Consider the following 25,627-nt stretch of genomic DNA (forward strand, 5'->3'; position numbering starts at 1 on the left):
AATTCTAGAAATACCTATCCAGCCATTTGAAATATGTTACAACGTTCAAGCTCGTCACAATTTGACAAAGCAAAAGTACATCGCAAAACTGTCGGTCTTATGTCAGTCACACACACAATGTCATACACAAAGAACCCTGTACGCCACGACATACACATGTACAACATCACTGCAGTCATACACGTAACTCCAGTCATGCCTGTAACTAAATCCAGTCACACCTGTAACTCCAACCAATTAAAGAAAATCATGTGAAATTCTTCTGAAGCCCTATTCCTTCTTGCGTTAAGGTTTATGTTTATTGTTCGTAGGTTGAATAGATTTGCAGTTGCCACCACATTCTGGTTGTCAGTCGTCTTCTCTTTTGTATTACTTTTTACACTCGTCCTTCCCTAATTGGGAAGTAATTAGGTTTGGTAACTTAGAATCCAAAGGTTCTGGGTTTGAATTCCCAGGAGGGATAAATATAATGCCTACATGGTCTAAAAAAACGGGTGTGTTACGCGTTAAGGTGGTTTGCCAGTTATGCGTCCTCGTTATCTCTCACAATGAATCCATTTAAGGAATACATTGAAGCTATTATGACATTTTACTACACCTACATAGTTCCTACTCTAGTTAAGGTCTGTCAGAGACTAGAGTGGAGTTAGCCTGTCCAAGGAAATTTGGGATCTTCAGCTGGTCCACGAGTTCAGCACCAAGGACAGCACCATTAATAAGTGTGACCGAGAGTTGTACAGCAGGCTTGTGTGGCTGAGTGGAGGGAATGGATCATTACATTCCTACATCACTTGTCCCACTCTCTGACAACCAGCACTTTTACCAACAATATTATATAGAGAGCAAAATGTCATAAGGTAGTATTTCGGAAGTACTTACCAATAAACTCATTCAATAATTATTCAATGAACAAAAAAACAAGCAGAGACTTGATAATTAACTCAGACTTTTTAATAGCAGAAAAGAACGGCTAGACAAGCCTAGTTCCACCGCAGTGAAAAGCCTGGTTTCACGGCAGTGAATGGCTCTACAGCATCAGCGGTTTTCATGGCAGTATTCAGGTAACTTAGCCAGCCAGCGGTACGGACTCTATTCCTACAAGCGTGATTCTAGTGGACTAAGCTAGCCTTCCGATGCTCGCATACAAAAATAAAACTCGTCTGATACTTCTGATTAGTTCGAGATTTGTACAACCAGACACGGCATAAACATGTCGGGACAGACCATCACTTAAAAGGGAAGCATTTCTATGTTTCATGACAATCTAATTATACATTTCATTAGGGACGATATCTTATTAAATACAGTATTTCCATTGTTAGATACACCCCTAGACTGATGGTTTGTCCCGCAGCTAGAAATAATTCCCACATACACACGTGTCTAGACCTCCTGGAGTCACTATCAGCTGAGATATCTGTAACTAGAGTTCAGTTTTCTGACATGTTTCAGCAGCAGGGTTGTACCCCAGGGGTGGGGTTGGTTGTCCCCAGGGGTAGCTTCACCCCAGAAGCAAAGCTGTCTTCTGGTTGTCTAAAAGACGTTATTTTCATATTTTCAACCTAGAAATAGCAAAAACCTTTTCACCACTTGGTAGACAATCCAGTCTGTAATTGGTGGTGCAACCATCAGGACAACCTGGGGACAACCTTGTTCAGGAGGGAACAATTGCCCAATTGTGTAGTAAGAGAAATGACACACACAAGTCTGTAGCATTCTTTGTTACATGTACGTGATACAAATGTTTGTCCCTGTAAGAGGTTTGGAACTGTCAGTCTGTCTCTCCCTTACTGAGCTGGTCTAATGGAGAATTCTACTTACTTTTACGGGCCAGAAAAATCATCACACTTCACTCCCACACGTGCAAGCGTGGCTCAAATGACAGACCTTGGCAACAATGGCGGGAAACAACAAAAATGCATTTGCTATGTACAGTCGTCACTGGCAACAAAGGTGTCAGCAACAAGAATGTCGGTGTCGAACACAGTCGACAGGATGTCATGTTGGAGGAAGGACGGTCATGGTACAAACTCAGAAACACATGTTACTTTCTTGCTGGTGGACATGCAGAACTTCCATGATTAGTAACTAGTCTTACTTGTGTTGGAAATATCACTGATAGTTCTACCCATATGGGAAGTAGTCAGAAATACCATATTTGGGGTTAATTCAAAAACAACCTAAGAAGCTATCACCAGACCAGTCAGACCAAATTGGCTGTTGTTTTTGTTCCCCATTTTTGCTCTCTATGAAATGAGGAAAACAGACTTTTGTCTGTAGGAATAGGAAAGAGAGCACTCCATAAAATATTCAGATAAACTATGGTCCCAAAATCAGGTGTGTTTTCTGGGTGTCAATCTAACACCAGACTACGGGGTCCCTTTTTCCTGGGCAGCAGGAGGATATGAAGTTTAACTTCTCTCCTGAGGAACAGAAAAACGTCACATTCAACCCAAACCAAACGGTGTGTTACAATACGGGTTCTGACCCTCAGAGTCTGAGGCACTTGCATTGCTAGGTACAAAACTAAAGCCATAATATTTACATTGGAAAGAAACATTAAAATGTGACATAATAGCAAAGATGTGATAAAATTATATAAGTATATACATACACATTTCAATGACTGTACAACATTTAAGTGCCGTGGCAGGCATGTTAGTACATCGGCCCATCTCCATACATGGATATGAAATGGTGTCATGATGTCGCACAACCATAACTGGAAAAAAGACGGCAGTGTGCAGTCACAGCTGGCCAATGGCTCCACTTAGACACCGAGTTCAGTCCACATCGACGGCTGAAGGGAGATTCATCTACATGTATACTTATTGGTAATACAGAAAGGTTGGGCCTGCCCGAACTGTGTCTGTCAACCTTGGCAACCATGTTGCCTATGTCTGTAGTGCAACATGCGTTAACCCTCTGGCAGATGACGTCACAGTGAGTCAAACTGGTCACTTTGCTGACGGCACATTGGGCATGGCGGATGTCGATGTGCAGCAGAACTTTGTCTAAGTGGAGCAGACGACAAAGAAAAACCATGGCCCTACACAAACCCTGACCCAGCCAGTGATTTGAGCTACTTGCAATCCTGGGGTGCTGTCTCGCAGCCCCATATTGTGTCCGCTCGGGAACGTCTCTCACACACATACACACGCGTGTGGTCTGCAGTCCATCCTGCAGTCCATCCTGTACACCTCCGAGTTCAACTCTACGTCAGTCCATCTTTTTTTCTTCCTCATTTCATTTTTTTCTGTAAAAACAAGTCCAATCTGTCCATTCACCCCCCCCCTGTCCACCCCCCTACGAGTCTGCGTGTCTGTGATGATGGTGCTGTTGCATCCGTAACTGGGGAGGTTTGGGAGGAGGGACTGGCTTGGGGCCCATGGGCTTGGGCCTGCCATCCCTCCCGAGTGTCCCGGCCTTGGGCGGCACCCTGGGGGGCAGAGTCTGTTTGCTGGGCACTTTCGGAGGGGTGATGAACTCGCCCATGTCGTACTCGTTAGGGTTGATAGGGCCGTGTGCCCTGGAGTAGCGGTGTTTCGGTGACGTGTCAGAGGGGACGCCCGGCAGCTTCCTGGAGGTGGTCATGTCCCGATCCAGTGTGGTGTACCCACTCATCCGCTCGCGGTCAATCAGACTCTCTCTGCGGATGTCCGAGTCTTTCACGTGCATGGAGGCCATCTGCCCGGGGGAACCATTCGGAATTGTGCCGTTTGGGACGGAGGAAGGTGACCCGTTGGCGTTCTGGTTGTGGTTGAAGTTCTCGTTGCGTACCTTGTAGTTGTCCTGCTTCTTGGTGTTGTTGATGTAGTTGCAGGTGTCAGCCAGGTTGTTCAGCGAGCCGTTCTTCTGGAACTCATTCTTCTCGCGCGGAGGAGACGCGGGAACCTCTACCACCGTGCGGCTCTCGTGGGAATCCTTCCCTCCCTGTCGGCACACCACGCAGTATGTCACCAGCACGCCGAGTATCACTCCGCCGATCACGGAAAACACGATGGCCAGGGCGAGGGTGGTGGGGGAACCGCCGGGGTAAGAACCAACCTGGGACGACACATGCAAGTCTGGGGAAGAAACAGAAACAGAGGATAAGACACAGCAGCATTTTCAATTTCATTACCTACAGTAGTGCAGTTTCACCACCTACGGACCAAAAAGCACCACAGCAGAGCTATCAGGTTTGGGTGTCTATACAGAGCAGCACTACTCCCATTTCTTGGGAGCAAATCTATGACATAGGGTGCGGTTGTATGGGAAAACCCTACATTGAATGTGCATCATACGATACATGTTTCCTTAGTATGCATACTACAGCTTTACTGCAATGTACAGATATAAGCTTTTTGTTTAGGCAGCAAGAAAAGGATCTGAAATAGCAATTTGCTTCATGCTCAAGCTTCAGATGAACAGAAAAAAGCTGAAGACAGAAAAATTCTGTAGTATCATCTACACGTCTACTGGTAATGAAGTCGGTCAGCTGTAGCTTCACCTTTCTGCACAGGTGTCTGATTGTATTTAGTGTGACACCTGCTGTTTCATTTTAATTTTTTCTTTCACCTTCTGCTTCTTTAGAAAAGTCCTTCCTCCCTTCTAAACCAGGAAAGTTCAGGAAGTGTTGCCATGGGAACGTGTATGCCATGTGACAACAAGATGCAGTCGGAAACTTTTACTGGTCTGGTGAGGGGACCTGGATTTGTCTTGGGATGTTTGGCATTTGTTTACTTTACTATTCGGTGTTCGGACTCACAGCTGATACTTGTGAACGTTTGATAGCCTCCACCAGGCCTTCCTGAGGGAATCTGGATAGTAGAAATCAGCAAAAATAGGGTCAATAATTGGCAAGGAGAGTGAGCCCGCAGTAAGGGTAACACTGCGCAGATAAATGACACTGTGCCCAAACTCTCCTGGCAAATCATTCTCCCTATTTCACTATTTTTCAGTGTTTGTAGTCTGGTGGAGACTTAGCATTTGGAGTCAAGCTGTATCAAGCTTTCTCCGGGACAGAGGATGTTGACTAACAGTCAGGACGTTTCATTTAGTCACCTGTTCAGAAAGGAATTCAGGAATTCATACCATGTTGTGGGAAACATGCAGATTCCCCCCTCCCCCAGTAAACACATGTGTTGATTCTAAATACAATCAGACATGGCCTGGACAGTATAGATCTACAATCACCCACCAACCAAATAATTCACCATGTGTCAAACGTTAAACAATACAACGCAACTGTTATCAACATACAAAACATATGAAATTAGTGCTACTGGTAATATGGAATAATGAGTCAATAATGACTGAAATTAGAGGTGACGACACGGATGGTTTTCAGTGTGCTGGTTTGTTGGTCACACCAGTTTCCCACCCATTACCACCACCCAGTGCCACTACAGATGACTCATGTACTCATGTCCATGGCACATGACGGGTTAAATGTGAAGATGAACGTTGGAATGGCAGGTTAAACAACCGAACGCCCTCAGGACCGATTTATGCATGCATTGACTCAAGCCATGGCCCGTCGAACTCCTCTACAATGGTAGCAAGCAAGATCCCACAAGGCAAAATCATGCAGGGAAGGGAGGGGGGTGGAACTGAAAGGGGTGGACGTTACAAGGCACGGGCATGCCGGAAGGGGGGAGGGGGTTGTAGCGGAGAGGAGGGGGGCACTACATGGCATGAATGGTTTGTGTTGAGAGATGGGTTAGCCATTGTCGAGGCTTGGTTAGTGTGAAGCGAGGCTGGCACTTTTATCGACCGCACAACAGCAAGCACTTTTCCACGGAGACACACACTCACAAAACCGACACACAAGGAAAGGAAAGAAAAGTGTCTTAAACAGTAACGCCTGGAACATCTTGGCTGCGTACAGAACAGAGAACAAACACAGACAGAACAAACGATCGTGTTGTGAGCCAACAGAACGCCTTTGTTTTGTCACGTCTGTGGAAGAAAGAGCACAAATGAAGAGCTGAGAGACAGAAACTCTACCCAACACAGTAATCTTGCTGCCACCATTGTTAGAAGGTCAGAACGACAGGGCCTTACCAGGGGGCGGCTTGACCACTGTCTGCTCGACTTTGCCCAGGGGCATTTCGGGCGGCTCTCCCAGCTGGACCCCGGGGGGGTCCGTCTGACTGGGGAGTGGTACAGGCGACGTGGTGGGGGAGGTGGTCTCCCCAGGGCCGGTGGTGCGGAGGGTGGCCTGGGGTGTGGTCGGGGGGCCTGTACATGCACGAAAAGCACCGTCAGGACACATCACTTCCCATTATACCGCTGCAGGTATTAGTGGAATTACGGTAGGAGAATCCACTGTGTGGTTCTTATACTTTGATTGTTGATCAGGCCAAGATCATGCAACAGTTTATTGACCATGCCAGTGGTTTGGTTAGTTGACATTACCGTTAGCAGGCAGTTTTAGAGAGTGCACTGTTACACATCACACAGGTTAGCATACACATTGGGCTCTGAGCAGTTACATTGTACGTATTTATCGCCATGTTGAAGACAAGTGTCTCCAGGGCATGCATTAAGCTATCTCGAAGTTTCTAGAAGAAGGCTACTGGAGGAGCAAAGGTTTAGGATGGAGATTTGAGATTTAGGAGTGACAGTCTTGAACCAGTTGTCTACCTTGCAGGTACAGCGATGTGCACAGTGACATGTGGTTCTACTCTGGCTGTATTATCTAACTAGGAACGATCCTACAGACACAGTTATGACACTGTATAACACAACTAACCAATCTCTCACTCATGTAGCCTGGAGGGAAGAGCACAGAACCTCTGTCAATTTGGCTCCCTTATTACCATCAACTCTGCACACTACTACTAATAGGCACTTTATGTGCTTTATGCACTTTTACTCTGTACTCTTACGCACTTTCAACTCTGTACACCTAGGCACTTTTGACTCTGTGCCCTTATGCACATTGAACTCTGTACCCTTTCAATAGTAGTATTTCACAATCATATGGTGAGGTGACAAACTATCACTGACCACCCTTCCTTTTTGCACGCACTACAGGGTTAACGTAATTTGCCAAGGTCTCCTTTATGTTTACAAATCCCACAACGAACATACACAAGTAGAAACATATACTTTAATTCTGAGAATAGAAACCATCATAATACATAGTCAAATTCTGTCTGATTACAATGCAGCATGTTAATTGCACAATTTTCCCCTAACACCCTTACAGATACAAGAATAAATAAATTTTACAATAACTTTGTCTGATTAAGTCTCATTTGTAGCCCTTAAAAAAATCAGTCATTATGGACCCTCAAGTATGCTTGGGAGCTGAGAAAATGACAGACCTGCACTTACGAACTAATCTGTCACATCAACTATTGTAACCTGCACTTGGCATAACATCAAACATTTAAATTACAAGTGTAGCTTCTTTGAAGAACTATGGTATACATGTGCATGTACATACGACATGACTACACTATACAGTGCACATGTACACATACATACCACGACTTGTGAACTTGTCAGGTATAGTCAAACAATTCAACATTTACAAATATTTTACTTATCACATAGTACAATATAAAAATATATAATCAAGTCATTCACTCTGAAAATGATACATTTTGTATGTTCACGTTTTTGCACAAAACAATGTTAATTGCACCGATTCCTTCCACCACCCTTATCTACTTCCTGCACACACCCTAAGAGTTGGTCCCAATATTATGATTATAGTTCTGGATTGTCATAAACATTAGAAAATACTATTAAATGTAAAGCATGGTATTGTGCCCTACAGCAGAACAAGTCTCTTAAATTCGTTCTGTACAAATCAATCCGTTTAACACCATGTTACACTTTTGATGACTTCAGCTGAATTTGCATTAACTACATGTACTATGAAAAAGTTCAAGGTACACCTAAATGTTACATAATTGTTAAGTACATTAAGAATGGAGATAAATACATCGTAACTGCAACATTTTATGTCTTACGTTTCTTCTACTAATACTGACAGCTATTTATAAACCACAGTTCCACAATGTTCGAGGTATTTGGAAGGTAGCTTCCAGTGGTGCCGACACGTTCATACAAATTATGAATTTTATGAAAAATGAGGTTTCATGGCCGATGACTCGCATAGCTGTGCTCTATGAAGCGTGCACTTTTCATAAACTTCATACTAATGCTAAATCAACACTGACTACTGTCATGGAAAAGCAACATAACACTGATAACAGTAGACTGTCTATGACAAATCATCTACAAACACCCACGACGACCAGGGTGCCTTTTCACATGTTTCGTACGGTCTTCTATGCCAGTGTTTATGATACACAAAGCAACTAGATTTAACATTACTTTACAAACTTTGTGTGTCACCAAATGTGCAGAACAGCCTTCTTGCAATTAGATTGTATTGTCTGCTACTACAGGTATACAACAATATCAAGGACTCCTTTGCAAGAACCGACGCATCCTCTCCTGTTCCTTTTTCCAACGTTTCCATCCATCAGAAATGACCCAAGTAACTATCCCTGATTCAGCATCAGCAGCACTTCCCTCCTCTTCATCCTCCTCCTCATCAGCGTTGATTGCCTCCAACACCTCCTCACTCATGCAGCGCCTTCTCCCCGTCTCCTCCTCTTCCTTGCACTCTGTCCCGGACAGCTGAAGGAGTGCCCGACACACCACCTTAGTGACGGTGTTGCTGAAGACGTGCCACTTGGCTTTCTCCTTCTCCGCTGGACTCAGGTCCTGGATGATGTCCACGACTGGTTGCACAGTCCGGTTGTACTGGTCCTGCAGGTCCTCGTCATGCCGGACCATCAGCTTTGTTAGCTTCGCGTACTTGATAATGAGCCGCTCGCCGTACCGGACCAGGTTCTGCTCGGCCTGGAGGAAGCGGGATGCTGCACGGTGGATGCCGCGGAGGAGCTGGAGGCGGGAGGAGTTTAGCAGCATTTGGTGGTCCTCCCGTACCAGGAAACTCTCCAGGATGGTGATCTCCAGGCGGTTACGGTGGTACATGCGGGAGGAGTTGCAGGTGTGGTTGTACCGGTCCAGCAGGAGCTCATCCAGCATTAGCCCGTATGTCTGACGCTCTGATGTCACGTTGCTGCTCACCTGACGCGACACTAGCCCAAACATGGTCTCCACCGCACTGTCGTACACTACAGACAACATGGCATCCAGGACGTCATACTGCTCCTGCAAAGTCATGTGCCCCACGTTCATGATGTCGCGATGGTGACCCAAGAGGCAGCTGCGTAGACAGCCCCACTGGTGCTTCATGTGTCGGTATGTCTGCATTGGCTCACACATCATCACCAGATGCTGGTACAGGCTCCGTGCTGTCTGGGCGAAAATCTCCCCGTGACTACGGAGGATGTTCCCAAGCTTCGTGCTGCTGCCGTACATCTGGGTAACCACTGCCTCTGTCTGTTCCACTGCCACAGCCGCATCGAATCCACGCAAAAGCTGCTCGGTCAGGTCCGACACCGCTGCGGGCTCACCCTCCTCCGCTAAGGGAACTACCTCTAAGACTGAAGGTTGCAAGCAGAGAAGCCAGTAAACACCGAGCCATCACATCCTGCCACCCTGTCTTACCACCACCGCATTAGTTCTCACATTTCACCGCTTACAACAATCCATCATTTCTTACTGACAGGATTAACAACATTACACAAGTCTTTACACATTTTGGACTTCTTGCTTACACATCTATTTTCCTTTAGCTTTAGAAGGACGGAGAAAGGAAGACCCTCCACTGTGTGAGATGACGAAGCACCATGGCAAGCTCGAACACCTTACGACCAGTTAGTCATACGAGTACTAAAGGCACAAGTCAGGAGAGAGTCAGCAGAGTGGTTCCCTATCATGCACAGTTTATAACGGGAAAGCACCATGGCCTATAAACACCTAGTACCCCAGCTGGAATTGTTCACCAAGCTTCAGCTCTCCCCAGCTAGTTCTTTCTAGAGAGCTTAACTCTATCTTGGCAGTAGCTAGGTCTTATGAGATGCGCTAGAGTCATAATTACATCTTTAAGTCCCCCTATTACTCCACAGCCTGCAAATATCAGCACAACCAAAGACCTGGGGATTTCTCCTGGACCAAGTGCAATCCATCAAATCAGAGGAGGAACAATTGTGATGACGAGATGGCGCACAATAATTGCTCACCATGGGGGAAAAACGAGACTCTACACCCTCCCGTTTCCATACCCATTACACAAACTGCACATGATAATAAAGATGTGTTACCTGACAGGTGTTAAAACTGTACATGATAAGGTTGTGTTATATTAATATATGATATCATAGTTATCAGCCTACAGCCACCTTGTTGTACTGTGCACATGGCTGGATGCCTGCAAGCTTGTGTTTAAAACTCTGGCTCAGACGTACAGAGTTTGAATGTCACTGATAGACTTTAGAGAACAGAGCAAAGAGTGGAGGGGAGGTTTGCAGTGGAATGGAGAGTCTCGTAGTAAACAGAGACGAGGGAGGAGATGGTCTTACTAACCCGGAGATCGGCACTCACACGGAGTCTGCGTAGACTGGGGACTCGTATCTATGGGGCCAAGGAAAGAAAAAGAAAAAAAAGTTAGCACACCAACGAAAATGTTAATCATACAAACAAAAACAACAGTACGAAATCAAAACAACAAAGGGAATTGTGATAAATATAAAAAGTTTTCAGTTTAGTACATTTAGACTGGATCAAAGTGCCTGATTTGGCAGGTAAGACTAGTGAAGCTCAGATCGTAGCTGAAAAAGATGGCTTTAGTACGCCAGAACGTCAGTATTTAAGTCCCTTGAGGGGAATGATTTCATCTCAGTTTTATGACAGATCCTCAAAATCTCTTTATCATCTTCACTGATGATTAGGGAAAATTATGCACTTAATTTGACTGAAACACTATTTAACCAGTTATGTATTGCACAGGAGGTGGTCATTATGGCATGGTTGTAACATTTGGCACCACTGCCATTATTATGTCCTCATAAAGCCTATTAAAGGTATGTTATTCGCGGTTTCTTTTTAATTCTGCTGACTATTGTAAGTTACTGTGTTCAGCACTATAACTGGAAATCATGTCACCCTCCTAAATGAGTACACATTTACACATTCTACAGTACACTTGTGTAGTTTGTGTGTTTGTAAGATGTTTGTGGGTTTGTATGTATGTATGTACAATGTACGTTTGTGTATGGATAGAACTGCCGCACAGTGGACCATAACTTACCTCCATAGTCACTGAAGCCTGCAGGGAAAAACAGAAGGAGCAGGTTAGGAAATTAACCTGGGTTGGAATATAACATACTGGAAAAAATTCAAAGTCAAATGTTCTTTGACCTATTGCTTACAGTTCACATGTCACATGTTCTGAGCAACGGTTTTTGGGCATCCGAAGATGACAGAGTATGAAGCGCAAACCAATTAAAAGAAAAAGTGCAAGGCTGTTTTCTTTTTCGCTGCTGTCTCAAATGGAGGATCATCTCCTCAAGTAACTACCAATACTTCAATTTGTGCCTTCTGTGATATACAGTATAAAGGACTTCACTGCAGCCAACACAACATAATTCTATACAAGATCTTTCTTTTCATGAAGACACAGACAACCTTGCCACCAGTAACGCAAAGTGTCGTCTGACTCACCTGAACAGGTGTACCCACTGAAGCTGGTATGGTCTCCGTTAATAACATCTTGGAGGGTGTTGCTCGAAACCCTGGAAAAAATTACAGCAATTGGTCAGACATCTGTCAGTAGCACTGAACAGCATCCTCTTGCAAAAAGACACACATTTCAGTTTTGCTTTACAGCAACATTTGACAGAGATTACAGTGAAAGTCTGACAAATATGAATCAGATGATGACGCAACAAAAGTAAAAGGTAAAGTGTACTCACGCCTCCCGACAGTCATTGTTGTCACCGCTCCACCCACAATATGGGTCCTGAGCCTTCACACATGACCTGCCAAAGCAAGACATCAGAGGGTTAAACTCCTGAACACTAGTGATGAAAACTACAGGAATTGTATATTATCTGTACCCCTTCATCTACAATACAACAGTCCATTATCAGGGAAGGGTATGTGTTTATGTTATATATGGGATGTACCACTGGTGAGAGCAGTGATAGCTTACCTGCAGGAGCTGTAGCGCTGGCAGCGCGCTAGTGGCACCTGCATGACCTTGCGCTGGGTCACAGCGACTAGGACCTTTTCACGAGGTGTCTTCTGGACGAGGCGCAGGTTTAAGATGGAGCGTTCCCCCTCAGGAGTGTCCTGGTCCATTACATCAATCTCCTCAAGGAAAACCTGCTTCCCATCAACGTACAGGATCTTCAGAACCTGAGGAAGGACATAAACTTTTTTAGCACAAGGAGAAGGTGAGGTGCAACTTGTTGATAATATGGAGAAGGAAACAGACAACATCTTAAGATCCTGGAGAAGAGATGAAAATAAAAAAACAAGCAGGGGGATGAGTTACTGTAATTAATTACTTTCCATCAACAAAACTATGTAGATGGTTGGTCGTGTTGCTTGTGTCAAAAAACACCCACCCCCCATACAACCCATTGTCTCACCTTCCCTGTGTTGGTGCCTATGAACATCACCAGGTGGTTACCGATCCCTGCCTCTGTATCCACAGTGATGGATGTGAACCGCGCTGACCCAGTCTTGATGAAGAGCGGCTCACCGCCCCACGCACCCACAGCACTGTCCATGAGCGGGTGGGTCTTCATGAAGTTCAGGGTCGTGTCGGGCACCAGTTTGGAGTTGTTGACGCAGTTCCCTGGGCGCGGGCTGGGCACGCGGTTGGGCGGGACGGGCAGCCATGTTGACTGCGTTGTCTCCTGCTCCTTGTATTTCCCGTCGAATGCCTCTGTGATGTTCTCCATGTCAAACGCACATACGGCCGAACCTGAGGAAAGTAGTAACCACATGAAACATCAGCACATTTGCTACAGCAATTAGAAGTAGTAATAAATGTAAAATGTATCAACTTTTGGCCCTATGTAGTCAAGTATCAGTGATAGATGTAAAAACTTGCAGTGTTTTATAAATGTCTTTCAAATACTGCCAATAGAAACCACACAAGTAACCCTTAATAAACAATTTAACAGACAAACAAACAAACAAACAGCCTACCTGAAATGCTGTTCTGTGGTGTGGTGAAGACTGCATACATGCGGTAGCTGTCCCCGACCTGTATCAGGTCAGTCATGGCCTGAATCTCATCGAAGTAGAACGGGTACTCCCCAGGGACAGAGCAGTTCAGCCTCGCCTTCATATAGGTCGTCCAGCGATTCTGCAGCACGCGCTGGCCACCCTGGTCATCCTTACACACCCGGGCCACACGCGAGTAGATCGTCTGGGGGAAAAAGGATAGAATTGTTTATCTCAGTCTGCTGCCTAACTCCATAACCAATAGAGAATTAGTAGCAATGTGTCTACTTGAGTGTGCTAAAAATTGGCCATGTAGAATTAAGCTTACGTTTCAAAACTCTTGTATGACAACTACACTCAATGAGGTACCATTATTACAACTTTGTTCTGAAAAAGGGCCCTCACAGCTTATCACCTTGAGGAATTAAAATCCACGAATTCAAACATGGCCAAAACAAGAGTGAAGCCCAGTACCTTGCCACAGTTGATGTACTCCACTGCAGTTTCCTTGAAGAAGAAGAAGACTTTGTTGCCGTGTTCGAAGGATTTGATGAAGCTGGGCTCGTTCAACCATTTGGAGTCATACTGCTCAGTCTTGAGGGTGGGGTCGTAGGGTTCCACGTACCCCAGACTCCGGTAGATAACTGTATCCCTCGCTGTGAAGTCTGCAACTGTTGCCGAGTACAGTTTACCATCTGTGGGTGCCAGCAAACAAAGACGTCAACAAACAATTAACTTTTGACAGGGACATATCTACACCAGTCACCAAATTCAGCATCTTATCTGTGCTTCTCCTTTGCCTACTGGCAATCACATTCTGGTGTCACATGTACTTTTTGTACATTTAAGTCGACAACTGCTTCTTACATACAACACACTGTATTTCCAACACAAAAGCCCACAAAAATTGTAAGGAGCCAATCATTGACAAAGCTTATCCAGAGACAAAGACTGGAGTTGGACAGTCCAAAATTTGAAGGAGTCCAATTTTTATGTTGGAAAGTTAAGTTCAACCTTGCTTCAGAATCATTTCTACTAACATGGATGAACTTTCAAGCTAACACAGTCCTAACTTTATTTTACAGTTCACTTCAGCCAAGCAGGTAAAATCTGATTACAGGGAAGGCTTGGGAGGAAACTGAGCATTGCTTCCCTTACAGTAGGGCTTTTATGATGAAATTGAGCCTTGTTTTGCAGTTATCTAGGTCTGCCATCCTACAAGCCCTTATGCACGCCCAACAAATCCTACAATTCCAAGCTCTCCACCCATTTTATCAGCCCTAGTCAAAGGTCAACCCCCGCGGGAACCAGATGGCAATGAACTCGAACATCGCAGGAAATTAAAGCTATATGGCCACCTGCCTATCTTAGCGAATTCAATTACAAAGACGAAGCTTCTGTATCTAGTGCTGATCAGATAGAGGAGAGGCATATGATGCAAAACCCACAGAATGTGCTGCTTTAATGCTCACAACCTGTAAGGATACCTCTGGGAATGAATTGCATAAAGTAGCTTAGACTGTTCAGTATTTCTCAGAGGATAGACTTAGCATAGACTTCTCAATATTTCTTACAGGATAGGCACAGAACTTATTACTTAGAGGCTAGACCTCGGCTAAATCTGCTCAATATTCCTTAGACAGTTCATTAGTCTTTAGACAGTTAGAGCATAGACTTAGCGAAGTTTCTCTTCTGAGGTATACTGAACTGTCTAAGACTGCTCAGTATTCCTTAGGCTGTTCAGTATTCCTTAGAGCACACACCCTGTCAGATTTCCACTTGGACATTCCTCCAATGCAACCTCCGTTCCCAATCAGCTGTTATCCAGCATCACTAAATAGGCTGCCCCCTCCCCCACCTCGCCAAGGTCACCTTGGCCATTGGAAAATTGTCCTGATTCCCCAGTGCAACTGTTATTTACATGTCCTTTGTTTCATGTCCTAATCTCCCATGGAAATCACACCTTTGAACAATATTTGAAGAGGCTACACTCAGCTTCAGCCCAGAGAACCCAGCTTACCTGCAAAGACAGCAGTGTTTTTATGGCTTGGATCAAACGGACATTTCGCGATGCCAGACATGGTGGGGGCGCCGCCATTGTATGCACGCTCTGAAAACACTTCCAGCTGGAAAACAGAACACAAAGTTTAGACGTTGAAAGGTGTGTGTGTGTGTGTGTATGCCTGCGGTCAGGGAAGGTTGGAAACCTTGTTACGTTAATGTAAAAACGTTTAGGTAAAAAATACAAAATTGGTGCCAAACAGCTGCTCAGCAGGGAGAAGAAAGCCCTGCATGTTTGCGAGTAACATCATGAGGTCCCATCTGGCAGAGGTTCAGGTTTATTACCAGCCCTGCCATTTGTTTTAATGACGCAGTTTCGCGCTGACTCTCCCACCGGACAACCGGCAAAGGTTATCCGTTCTGCCGCTTCAGTCCCAAGGAAAACCAGCATCAATCCTGGCTCTTGGCTGCACTAGTGCAGCAAACATAATTATCTGAACCAAACAAGTTTTATCTGCACAATATTTTTCGCTAGGCTTTCTGTGTTTTGAAAATGTTGCTAGTTGTATCATTGTGAACTTTGTTATCTCCTGTATTGAAGGACTTGAGGCATTTTCAGGCCACTACAGGCTGTGAATCAATCTAGCTTTGCAAGCTGGTCTTATCACAGCCCTGTGCAGGTTCGGTGCAGGTACATGTAGACATCACAACTTTCTGCACAATTTTCCATGTACCTGCACAAAACCTGCATGTGCAAAGCCTCATGGTTTACAGAGCCTTGCTGTCAAGAACTCTTCTGCATAACCAAATCTTAGGAGTTTACATCCACTTGTGTCGCCTCCCATCTGTGTTTTGTTGAACAAGAGAATTCCCGTAATCTTCTGCCCGTTCTGCTTGCTACTCATGCCTAATCGCTCCGGTACGCGTTAGGCTCAGGTCAGACCCTGAACTTGACAAATCCATTAGCCGCCCCGCCAAACTACTCACTCCTCCCGACTCCTTTCTCTCCTCACATCCCATTCACGGGAAATGAGCAGGAACACTCTCATCACAATCGTCTTTAGAAAACGTTACCATGGCTACCGTCTCCTCCACAAAGCAGGCTCACCGAGGGGCAGAGTGTCCTTCCTGTCGGGGAATTATAGGCTGCTGAGTGTCGGGATTCCTGGGTGATTTGTATGGGGAGGAACAACGTCAGACTGACAAAAACTCAGCGTGAAATTGCTGGTTGTCAGGATGATGCATGGAGGCGGCAGCGGCGGCGCTTCGGCCCTGCTCCCGTGGAAAGGAGCATCCCGTGATGATTATTTTAATTGCAGGAAGCAGGCGATGACGAATCGGGGTGCCTGCGAGGAGCAGCAGTACCGAAGAGCGATCTGTCATGTATTCAGTTCGGAACTTCACAATAACACAGCTTCCTCAACTTCTGTCACCCTCTGTATAGCCTACAGTCTTGTCTTCAGATCCAAACTTCACAACAACACAGCTTTCTCAAACGGACAAACCTATAGTCATGTATTCAGGTCTACCATCTCAAATCTGCAGTCCTGTCTTCAGGTCCAACAACAACACGGGTTCCCCAAGTTTCTCCTTCTGTGGCTCAATGATTACAGTTTGTGCAAGACGACTATCTGTCACACCAAGCACAAAGGCTCCCCTCAACAGAAGAAGTTAACCATCATGCCAAGAGGAATGGTAATTACCAGTACCTGCAATCAGTGTCCATCACCACTGATCACAGTCAGACATAGGTGGCTTTCAGGAGAGGCTATAGGGTATTTAGGACAAGCTATTAGGTTTGAGAACAGGCTATCAGGCTTTTCTAAGTTTTAGGACAGAGCATCAGGTATTAACAACCAGGGCCATCCAGGATTGAAGACCTGGTCAGCAGGTGATTTAGGGACCCGTCCGACAATTAAGGCTGGTTTGGGGGAATGGTGGGCTTAGTGGAAATTACAGGTTAGAGGACTGTCTAGGGAAAGTGATCCTGTGAGTCTCGTCGGCAAAGCTAGGGGACAGTTTGAGTTATAGATACAGACTTCAGGAGTTAGACATCAACCTTTGGTCTGCAACCTTTAGCACACTGGAGTAGCTGTTTAGTTACCAATTTAGTTAGGGGGTTAGTTAGTTAGCAGGGAAAAAGTTAAGATAAGGCCTCGGGAGTTACGGAGGACACAGACCTCTGGTCTTTATCTTTAAGACCTCAGGACTGGCTTCTTTATCTCCAGGTTCAAATTAAATGCTCTGAAGGCAATGAAGACTCCTTAGTGAGAAATTTGCTGGATCAAGGGTTGACCCCTGATCCATGGGAGGAATATAAAACTGGTTTTGTGGACAAAGAGGACAAAATGCATTCATCTTGTCAAACTGTCCAGGCAAATCTGAGCATCTTCTCAAATCCTCGCAGTCATGGATAAGTGGTCCAACTGGTTCTATAATGTTATGTTCAGTTTTTCAGCCAGCATTTACTGAATACTTAAATTAGAGGCCACATGAGGTGAACACTGAAAAGGCTCAACTGTAGCAGTGTCAGAACCAATTAGAACTTGCCTCTGTGATATTCCAGTGACACTGGGAGGCTTATGTTACACATGTAGTAACCTAAGTTCTCAGGATGTGGTTCTGAGGAGGGACCATACAGGCTATTGTATAAGTGTTTGTGTACATTTTGTGTAATGCTACATTGTACATGTGTGTTAGTCACGACATATGCTGTGGGCTGGAAACTGACAGGATACACTGTCACAATGGAAGGAGTTTTCCTGTTTTCAAGTTAGTGAAAGGTTCAATTCATGGAAGGAAAAGACAAAGTTAATTTAGCCAGTACCAAGTTTTCCAACGGGTAGAGAACCCTAGTGAGAAGTGCTTGTGGCATTGTACTCACCGGATAGTCTCGGCATTTAGGGTCGTACGCGTTGGTTCCACAGACGAACAGCGTGGAGTCGTTTCTCAGCTCCAGAACGCGGATAAAGTTGTGACACTCATGCTGTGTGAGACATTCAGGTGTTCAGTCAGGTTTACTAAGATGGATCTTCTGAATGTACTTATGAGAAACATCTTACATTCAAGTTCAACATCTAGTTAAAAAATCTAGTATACCCATGGAATGAAACAGCATCCTTTATGGAGACAGCAAAAAACATCAAAACCATCAGTCCGTTCATTCAGACAGGGCTTTAGGCAAGCTACTGTTTTCTTTTTGTATGACTTTTGTAAGTATACTGTTACAAAGGGGCTACGTTTTGCTGTCAAGTTCTCTTCTGTTTTGTGGGGAAAAATTTCTCACATTATTAGGGAGGCAGGCCAGGGTCAGGCTTCAGGAAAACACACAAAAACTTGACACACAAAGATTTTTGTGTTGTTCTCTGGGCACAAGCCTGACATTTTAGTCACATGTTCCATGGCTTTCTACAATTGACTGCAAGGTAAGACCACAAAGGTCTCTGGTGCATCCACCTGGTGAGAACACTCACCTTCATCAGTCCCTTCATCTGGCACATGCCCTGGTCATCCTCCGTGGACTTCCACTCAATCTTCTGAAAGAAAGGAATTCTTTTTACCTACATGGCAGGAATTTTTACCAACACACCACGACAGTTCAAAACAACAGTATCTTCACTTCCAAACAACATTCTTACAGCTCTTTGTTCCCGTTGGGTCTCCCAAGAAGGAAAGGATCTTATCTGGGATGAAATCTTCCTTCTGCTCCAGTGGGCAGACCTTGTCTTGTTTTCTGGTTACTTTTCTCTATTCAAATATCAATCCATCAGGCAGCCCTCCTGCTACAGAGGCCAACTGTTCTGCCCACCAGGCAGCAGGGGACAAACAAATGGAAACATGCCAGTCAGGTGCCAGGGGGCTACTGTAGAGACTGTTTGAGACTTGCTATAGAAGTCCTGCTGATGGATAGAAGACAGACCAGCCCAGGTATCCTGCAGTTCTGGGGACAGATTTACTGCCTCCTAATATTGGATTGGATATTGAACTACATTGTACATGTATGTCAAGCAGTTACTTTCTTTTTTGTCAGAAACCAAATCTTCCATGTATACACCTTTGCCAAAGCTTTGCAGGGGGCCAGTTTGTTAAAGGGTCTTTCACTGTGTCTTAGCCTGACAACTTGAACTGCTTCTTACCTTGACACTTTTCACTTTCACTGCTTACGGTGACAGCTTTCACGTTCACTGCCTCTTAAGTTGACACCTTTGACTTTCACTGCTTCTTACCCTGACATCTTTCACTTTCACGTCTTAATTCTTACCCAGGTACCTTTCAAGTTCTTATTATGCGTGAGAAAGAAAACACACTGTCTGCATCTTTCACTGATTCCTTCTTGACCATTTGACCTTCATGTATAGGTTTAAGGAAGAACTCCATTCTGGGAAGTTTCTGCTGGCTGTGAATTTGTCTTGTGTTGTTAAGTTTCACAAGAAAAACAGACCTACTTTTCCGATCATTCATGGCTTTCTGGCATTTGGGCTTCAATCAGGTAGCTTCACATGGAAGGCTTTCAGTTTGTCTTTCTCATATTGTCTGAAGAAAAAGCAGTTAGCTGGCACTGTGGATAACTTACCGATCTGAATATCTGGAAGTCATCAACATCCACCAGGAAGACATGGTTTCTGTAAAACACATCAAAACAAACATGTTAGAGGGGATCAACATATTTGTATTCTTAAAACATACCTACACATAGTTTTCAGCTGTCATAATCATAACTGTTAAAATAAATAAAGAAAAAAAAACAGTTTTGCAACTAAGTTTGTCTTGCAATGCAGTGAAGATGATTTTTCCATGAACACTTTTGGAAAGATGTAACAATTTTAAACATCCTCTTATGGGAGTGTCACAAAATTTAACACTGTCATCTCCATGCCAAAATTGCTTTGTTAATGTTATACCAAGTTATTTCACAGGAGGCTCGTGTCTCCAGAAGTCAGTCTCCTTGCAGGGCCGTGAGAAACCCAGGGAGGTGGGAAATCAAACATCGTTTATCAGCAGGGATGGTGGGTAAATATTTGAAGACGTGTTGCCCCTCACAAGGAGGTGCCTGGGCTCCTTGGGAGGAGAGGGCCAAACTTGGCAGGCTAGATGTCTTAGTGTGATGAGAGAAATGTGTAAACATTTCTGAGGTTGATGATGTTGTATGAGGGCCATCAACACAGAGAGTCGTCATCATCATCATCATCATCAACAACACCAACATCATCATCATCAACATTATGTTTGCAGCATGTCAGTAGTGAAAGTTTAGCATCATCTCTTACTGTTTCACCTCCAACTGATGTCATTAGTATAAATCACATTCAAAAGTCAAAGTCAGACTGGCAACATAGATAATATGAAAGTCTAACATAATTGAGGTTTGATTGTTGTGGAATTTTTCTGGAAATGAATGGATTAAACATAGCACCAGATTTTTGGCACATGATTTATTGGATGAAGGCAGAGGCTGCTGTGGTTTATAGCTAGTAAATTTCATCTGAGTCATCATTAATGTCAACCACACAAATTTATCTTGTGATTAATAACATCCACATAAATTTATCACAGCAGCCCTTTAAAAGCCTGTACATTAATCCCAGGTTACCCAGAGTCAACACATAAATCAATTCTTAATATAAACTCAGTACCTTTCAATGGAACAACTTAAAGGGCATCACAATTTTCCCTGCTAGACTTTGATCCCTTGACATGACCTTGTGAGATAACATAATATGACCTTGTGAGTGACCTTGTGAGCTAATATATGACCTTGTGAGTAGATATATGACCTTGTGAGCTGATAGATGACTTTGTTTTATGACAGATGTATGCCGGGTGCTTTCTGTATGATGACTATACAACGCACAAGAGGCCGACAAACTTCTTGGCTTCTCCGCAACTAACAACTTGTCAATTAGTGTTTGCCTTTGCAGAGACAGATGTCTAAATGAGGGCTCCTGGCTGGTGTGTGGAGGAGGCAGAGCAGGAGGAGAGATGGATGGATGCTGTCAGGATGGAAGACAGTAGGATTTTGTCATGTAATCCCGCGATATTACATGGGGGTTTGATGAGTCCGTTTTCAAACTGGAAGCAACGTTTCTGAATGCACTAGGCAGCAGTGGTTTCTCCACAGGTGTAACAGGCTACATACAACTATCAGTAGTTCAAATACATGGATTCATCCCAGAAGATAAAATTTACAATCACTGCGGTTAAGTCTTGCTTTGGCCGAGATCAACCTGCTTACAGAGCAATCATAAAAGTCTGATCAGAAGATTTCCTGTCCCGGAAAAATGTAGAGCAAAAAAAATGGCCTCCTTGGCAGTATCAAGAAAACTACCCTGCTTAGGGAGCCACCTATATGTAAGGTCTGGGTCTCCCTGTTATTAGTGTTAAGTCTAGCTTGAGTGCCCGGCCACAAGGTCTGGTCGGCAGTTTGTTTGTGAAGCTTTTTGTGACCTGAACATGAAGCTGTGACCCCTACACAGGGATCGAAATAATGGGTGCATGTGCACCTTAGTGCACCCAAATCTGGATCGGTGCACCCAATTTTTGACTGTGGGTGCACCGGTGCACCTAAATATTTTTGTAGTATTAGTACGGTAAAGGTACAAAACACTGTAATTCCAACATTGCTTTGATGGAATAAAATAATAAAAAACCTTTGATGCACTGCTTGTTTGAAATTCTTGAGATAGAATTAGATTTACTTCAGTTTTTAAAGCCCGAAAAATTATGTGTCGGCGCAGTGCCGACTTCGCGTTACCCACCAACTTCCGGATCCCGACTACAACACTGGACATGAGATCTCTTCCCTCTCGTTCCCCGGTTTCTTGATAGTCATGTGACCAAAACATCGCGAACTCGCTTCCGGAACTTTCCGACGCTTTTTGGGAGTTACCTCGGGGGCTTGTCATGTGAGAAAATGTTGTTTTCGTGCAGTTTTCGCTTGACTTCGATAATCTTCGAGGTCACATCGTCAAAACCCGGGTGTCGACAAAATTCGGCCATGAAATTCGTGGATGACAAAGCAAAACAAATATGTCGAGACAGACTTCGCTTCTACGGTTCCTTCAGCCGAGGTCCGATCGTGATGACGACGAGATGTGGCAACATCAGCCCAAGCTCTTCAGAACCCCGAAGGAAGCGATGAAGCTGGAAACCAACGGGAAACACGCCCGGACGAGCGAGAAGTGGACAGACCGTGCCGTGGGAGCGCCGAGACAGAGGGGGAGGGGGCGGGCCATGTGCTCTCGACAACATTCCCGGGCCCTCCTCCACGGCCTCCCGAGCTCCTTCCGACTGTCCAGTTCCGGGTCATCAGAGTCGGAGTCCGAAACCGAATCAACCGAGAAGTCAAGTGCAAAAAGATTGAGGCTTTGTGTGATTTTTTTTTCATTTCTAGATTTTTTTTATATTTTTTTTTTCGATCTCGGCATCCTAATTTGCCCTTTTTCGGTAAGATCATTACTGTGTTATTTCCATAGCGATGCAATTTCCACTCTTGCTACGATCATTTTTAGCATTCTTTACGTGTGGAATATTAATTTGATATTAATAATATTTAACTTATTAATGTACTACTGGAAATATGTGGTGCACCCAAATTTTTTTTGGTGCACCTAATGTTTTTGGTTAGGTGCACCAGTGCACCTAATCAAAAAAATGAATTTCGATCCCTGCCCCTACAACTGCAAAGGAGACCAGGCGCCTGGCAAACTCGCAAAAGATTGCTCCTGTCTGTCTTAAAGATTGCCCTGTCTGTCTGTATTCCTCATTAAGGTACTGTCTCTACAAACAATTAACACTAGGGATGACATTCTTTACAAAACCAAGGAGAAAATCCCCCCTCCACTTTCACACACAACAGTAACTTTCATTTCAAGATAAGACTTTTCTATCTCCTTCCTTCAGTACTGAGTGAATAAATCTGGTCCTTATAATGCCTACATGTCACGTTAATCAGCTCTGACACGAAGTTGGTATAATACATAACTTCTGACAGCTTCTTCCTTTCAAATTTAATCCCTTCTTCCGGGAAACTCACACTCTGATTAATCCAAGAGGCTAAAAGCCAAGTTAAACACATTCAGCTGGATGGAATCTAAAAGCCAAGTTCAACACATTCAGCATAATGGAATCTGAAGTTCCTGACTCATCCCCCACACCGTACTCGCTTCTCTCTTCTACATTGTGACTTTGAACCCCTCCTCTTGTCACAATGTGGTCTCACATCCCCCCCCCCTCAGATTTATGGTCACAACGTCTCAAATGGTCCCCATCCACACACATCGTTTGTTATTCCAGGGCTGAGAGATTTCAGCAATTTTAAGCCAGGCAGAAACAACTTTTACCACAAGAGTGAGTGAGGATAACGATAAGCACACAGAACACGCCGGTCACGCATCCTTTCTCGCCTTTGGACCTTCCTTGCACCACTTCCGCAACGGAAAACAGGTGGGACAAAAGGTGTGAAAGTGGGCGCACCGTTCTGGCGGCAGGTAGGAAAACAGTCAGAGAGCCGTAAAGACAACAAACCCAGAAGTGTGGGCAGGTAAGAAACAAAAGTGTTGGGTAGAGGTACAGGTGTGTTGGCGGGAAGAAAAGGAGTGTGGAGATGACAGACTAATTCTGAAAACAAAATATAGTCAGGTGACAATGGATAAGTATGGCCTCTAGCCCTAATGAGAACATGATGCTAGATGCAGAGAAGGCCTTTAAGGTAACAATCATTAAACATTTTTGGCCATACAAGAATGATTCATGATGAAGACTATACAGAGCCTGAGAGGACACCTCCCCTCAGCTTGCTTCCATACATATTTGTTCTGGAAGTCACTTCAGACACCACAACATAAAAATAAGACAGGAGGAAACGGCAAAAATTCTTAACAGTCTCACTTATTACTGTCTGGTATTCATCTATTTAATTTCCTGTAAAAATGTTTTCTCCTCTAGTCATGTAAGATGCTATCAACACTACAGCAGTATTGCTAGCAACATACATGTACATATACATAAAATCAGGTGCTATCTATACAGGTTACACTTGTCTACATTCTCAGTTACTAATGAAAGATAGCAAATGCTACTTGACTCTTGACTCTTCAGAGAATCTATCCAGTTGCTTGATATATTTTGTATTACAGGACACTCTAATCTTCATCAACATAAACATCTCAAGATAAAGTTATCACTATAATTCATATTGCCTTCAGGGCCCGGTCTACTGTCGTGGTTGGTGACTTATGTTTCGTGTGAAGTAACCTTCATGGGGGGCACAGTAAACACTACAACAGGATGTGGAGAAAAACCTTCCAAGATCTGTACATAGATTTAGATAAAATGAATACCATACATTCCTTTACACAGTTCATACAAATCAGTTCAAACAAACCACATTTGTCAAAAATAAAAATAAAAAACTTTTTGCGCCTGGAGAAAATCTACACTTTTCTGAATCATTCCCCAAAATTGTCCCCTGTTCCTAATCATGGGTTGGGTTCAGTTCTACAAGTTGTGTGCATCCACACATGTAAAGGAAATGCTTCTATCATTAAGATCTGATTATTAATCATACTTTCCTGCATACTTATAAAGGGTTGGGTACAGTTGTGGAGGTGAAAAAATTGTTAGAACATTTAATACATGACTAACTTTCAGGTAGGGCAATAACCTGGCCCTACAGAGGACTGGGTCACGGAGAATGGTGGTACATCAAAAAGTTGGCACATCGAAAGGAAGTGGGCCATACACGAGTAGGGTGTGCCAGAGTTAAAGTCTCCTTTACCAGGAAGTGGTTCGCATAAGATTCCTGTCATTAATTAATTAATCCCATCAAGACAGGAACCTGTAATGACATTAACGAGGGGATTAAGACTTGCATGGTTTCCTGTCGGCATTTCTACATAATTTAAGCTCCCACCTCGTTTCAGCACTTGGTTTCTTTATTAATTCCATTAGCGCAGAACTATAAGGAATGCTCTGGGGAAATTCCAGCTGGAAAAAGGCAGGAATTCGTCAGTGTTTTTCATCTTGTGTTCCATTGATGTTGTTGGAATTTAATTTGGTCTATGAAAGTAAGGTAAGTAAGTGTAGAGAGGAGGGCCCAGAGGACCATGATCATACAAGAACTGCCAGTACTGAAACATGGATGTGTCCCAGGGGTAGCAGCCTATTTCCTTCTTGTTAGATTGACATTGATAGATTAAGGTTAGTAATGTTGTTTCATTTTAGGTCTGATGATCATTTTGATGATATGACAAACAAGTTTTTGATACATAATTATGGGTGAGAAGAAGAGACAATGTGTACATAACACCACCCAATGTTCAAAAGGGCTGTCTGTTTTTTCTCAGAAATTTCAAAGGAAAAATTCAAAACAAAAAGGACACTTGTACATGTGTCCAATTATTAAGGAGTGTATAAAGTGTAGAGAGAAGCTCCATTTTTTTGAGTCATGCAGATACAATTTCTTATAACACCT

General features: G+C 44.0%; 1 protein-coding gene across 21 annotated transcripts in view; it reads right to left on the minus strand.

Annotated features, from left to right (window-relative positions):
- Positions 1-933: 933 nt before the first annotated feature.
- The window catches only part of LOC109476014 (semaphorin-1A-like), a 101,917-nt gene continuing 77,223 nt past the window's right edge, over positions 934-25,627 (minus strand). For 17 of the 21 annotated variants that reach the window (XM_019776835.1, XM_019776882.1, XM_019776827.1 and 14 more), the window contains 13 exons: positions 19,730-19,778; positions 18,630-18,692; positions 18,041-18,142; positions 15,176-15,281; positions 13,630-13,850; positions 13,138-13,360; positions 12,573-12,910; positions 12,131-12,336; positions 11,892-11,957; positions 11,641-11,711; positions 11,228-11,245; positions 10,504-10,551; positions 7,086-9,521 (listed from right to left, as the gene is read on the minus strand). In XM_019776835.1, the coding sequence (XP_019632394.1) occupies positions 8,425-9,521; positions 10,504-10,551; positions 11,228-11,245; positions 11,641-11,711; positions 11,892-11,957; positions 12,131-12,336; positions 12,573-12,910; positions 13,138-13,360; positions 13,630-13,850; positions 15,176-15,281; positions 18,041-18,142; positions 18,630-18,692; positions 19,730-19,778 (2,608 nt within the window). In that variant the 3' untranslated portion in view covers positions 7,086-8,424. Of the gene's footprint in view, positions 4,068-6,048; positions 6,226-7,085; positions 9,522-10,503; positions 10,552-11,227; positions 11,246-11,640; positions 11,712-11,891; positions 11,958-12,130; positions 12,337-12,572; positions 12,911-13,137; positions 13,361-13,629; positions 13,851-15,175; positions 15,282-18,040; positions 18,143-18,629; positions 18,693-19,729; positions 19,779-25,627 lie in introns of those variants that run through there. The other 4 variants (XM_019776977.1, XM_019776986.1, XM_019776969.1 and 1 more) reach the window with 4 other exon arrangements.

Source organism: Branchiostoma belcheri, unplaced genomic scaffold, assembly GCF_001625305.1.
Source record: "Branchiostoma belcheri isolate BF01 breed outbred unplaced genomic scaffold, Haploidv18h27 scaffold104, whole genome shotgun sequence".
NCBI classification, from domain to species: Eukaryota; Metazoa; Chordata; class Leptocardii; order Amphioxiformes; family Branchiostomatidae; genus Branchiostoma; species Branchiostoma belcheri.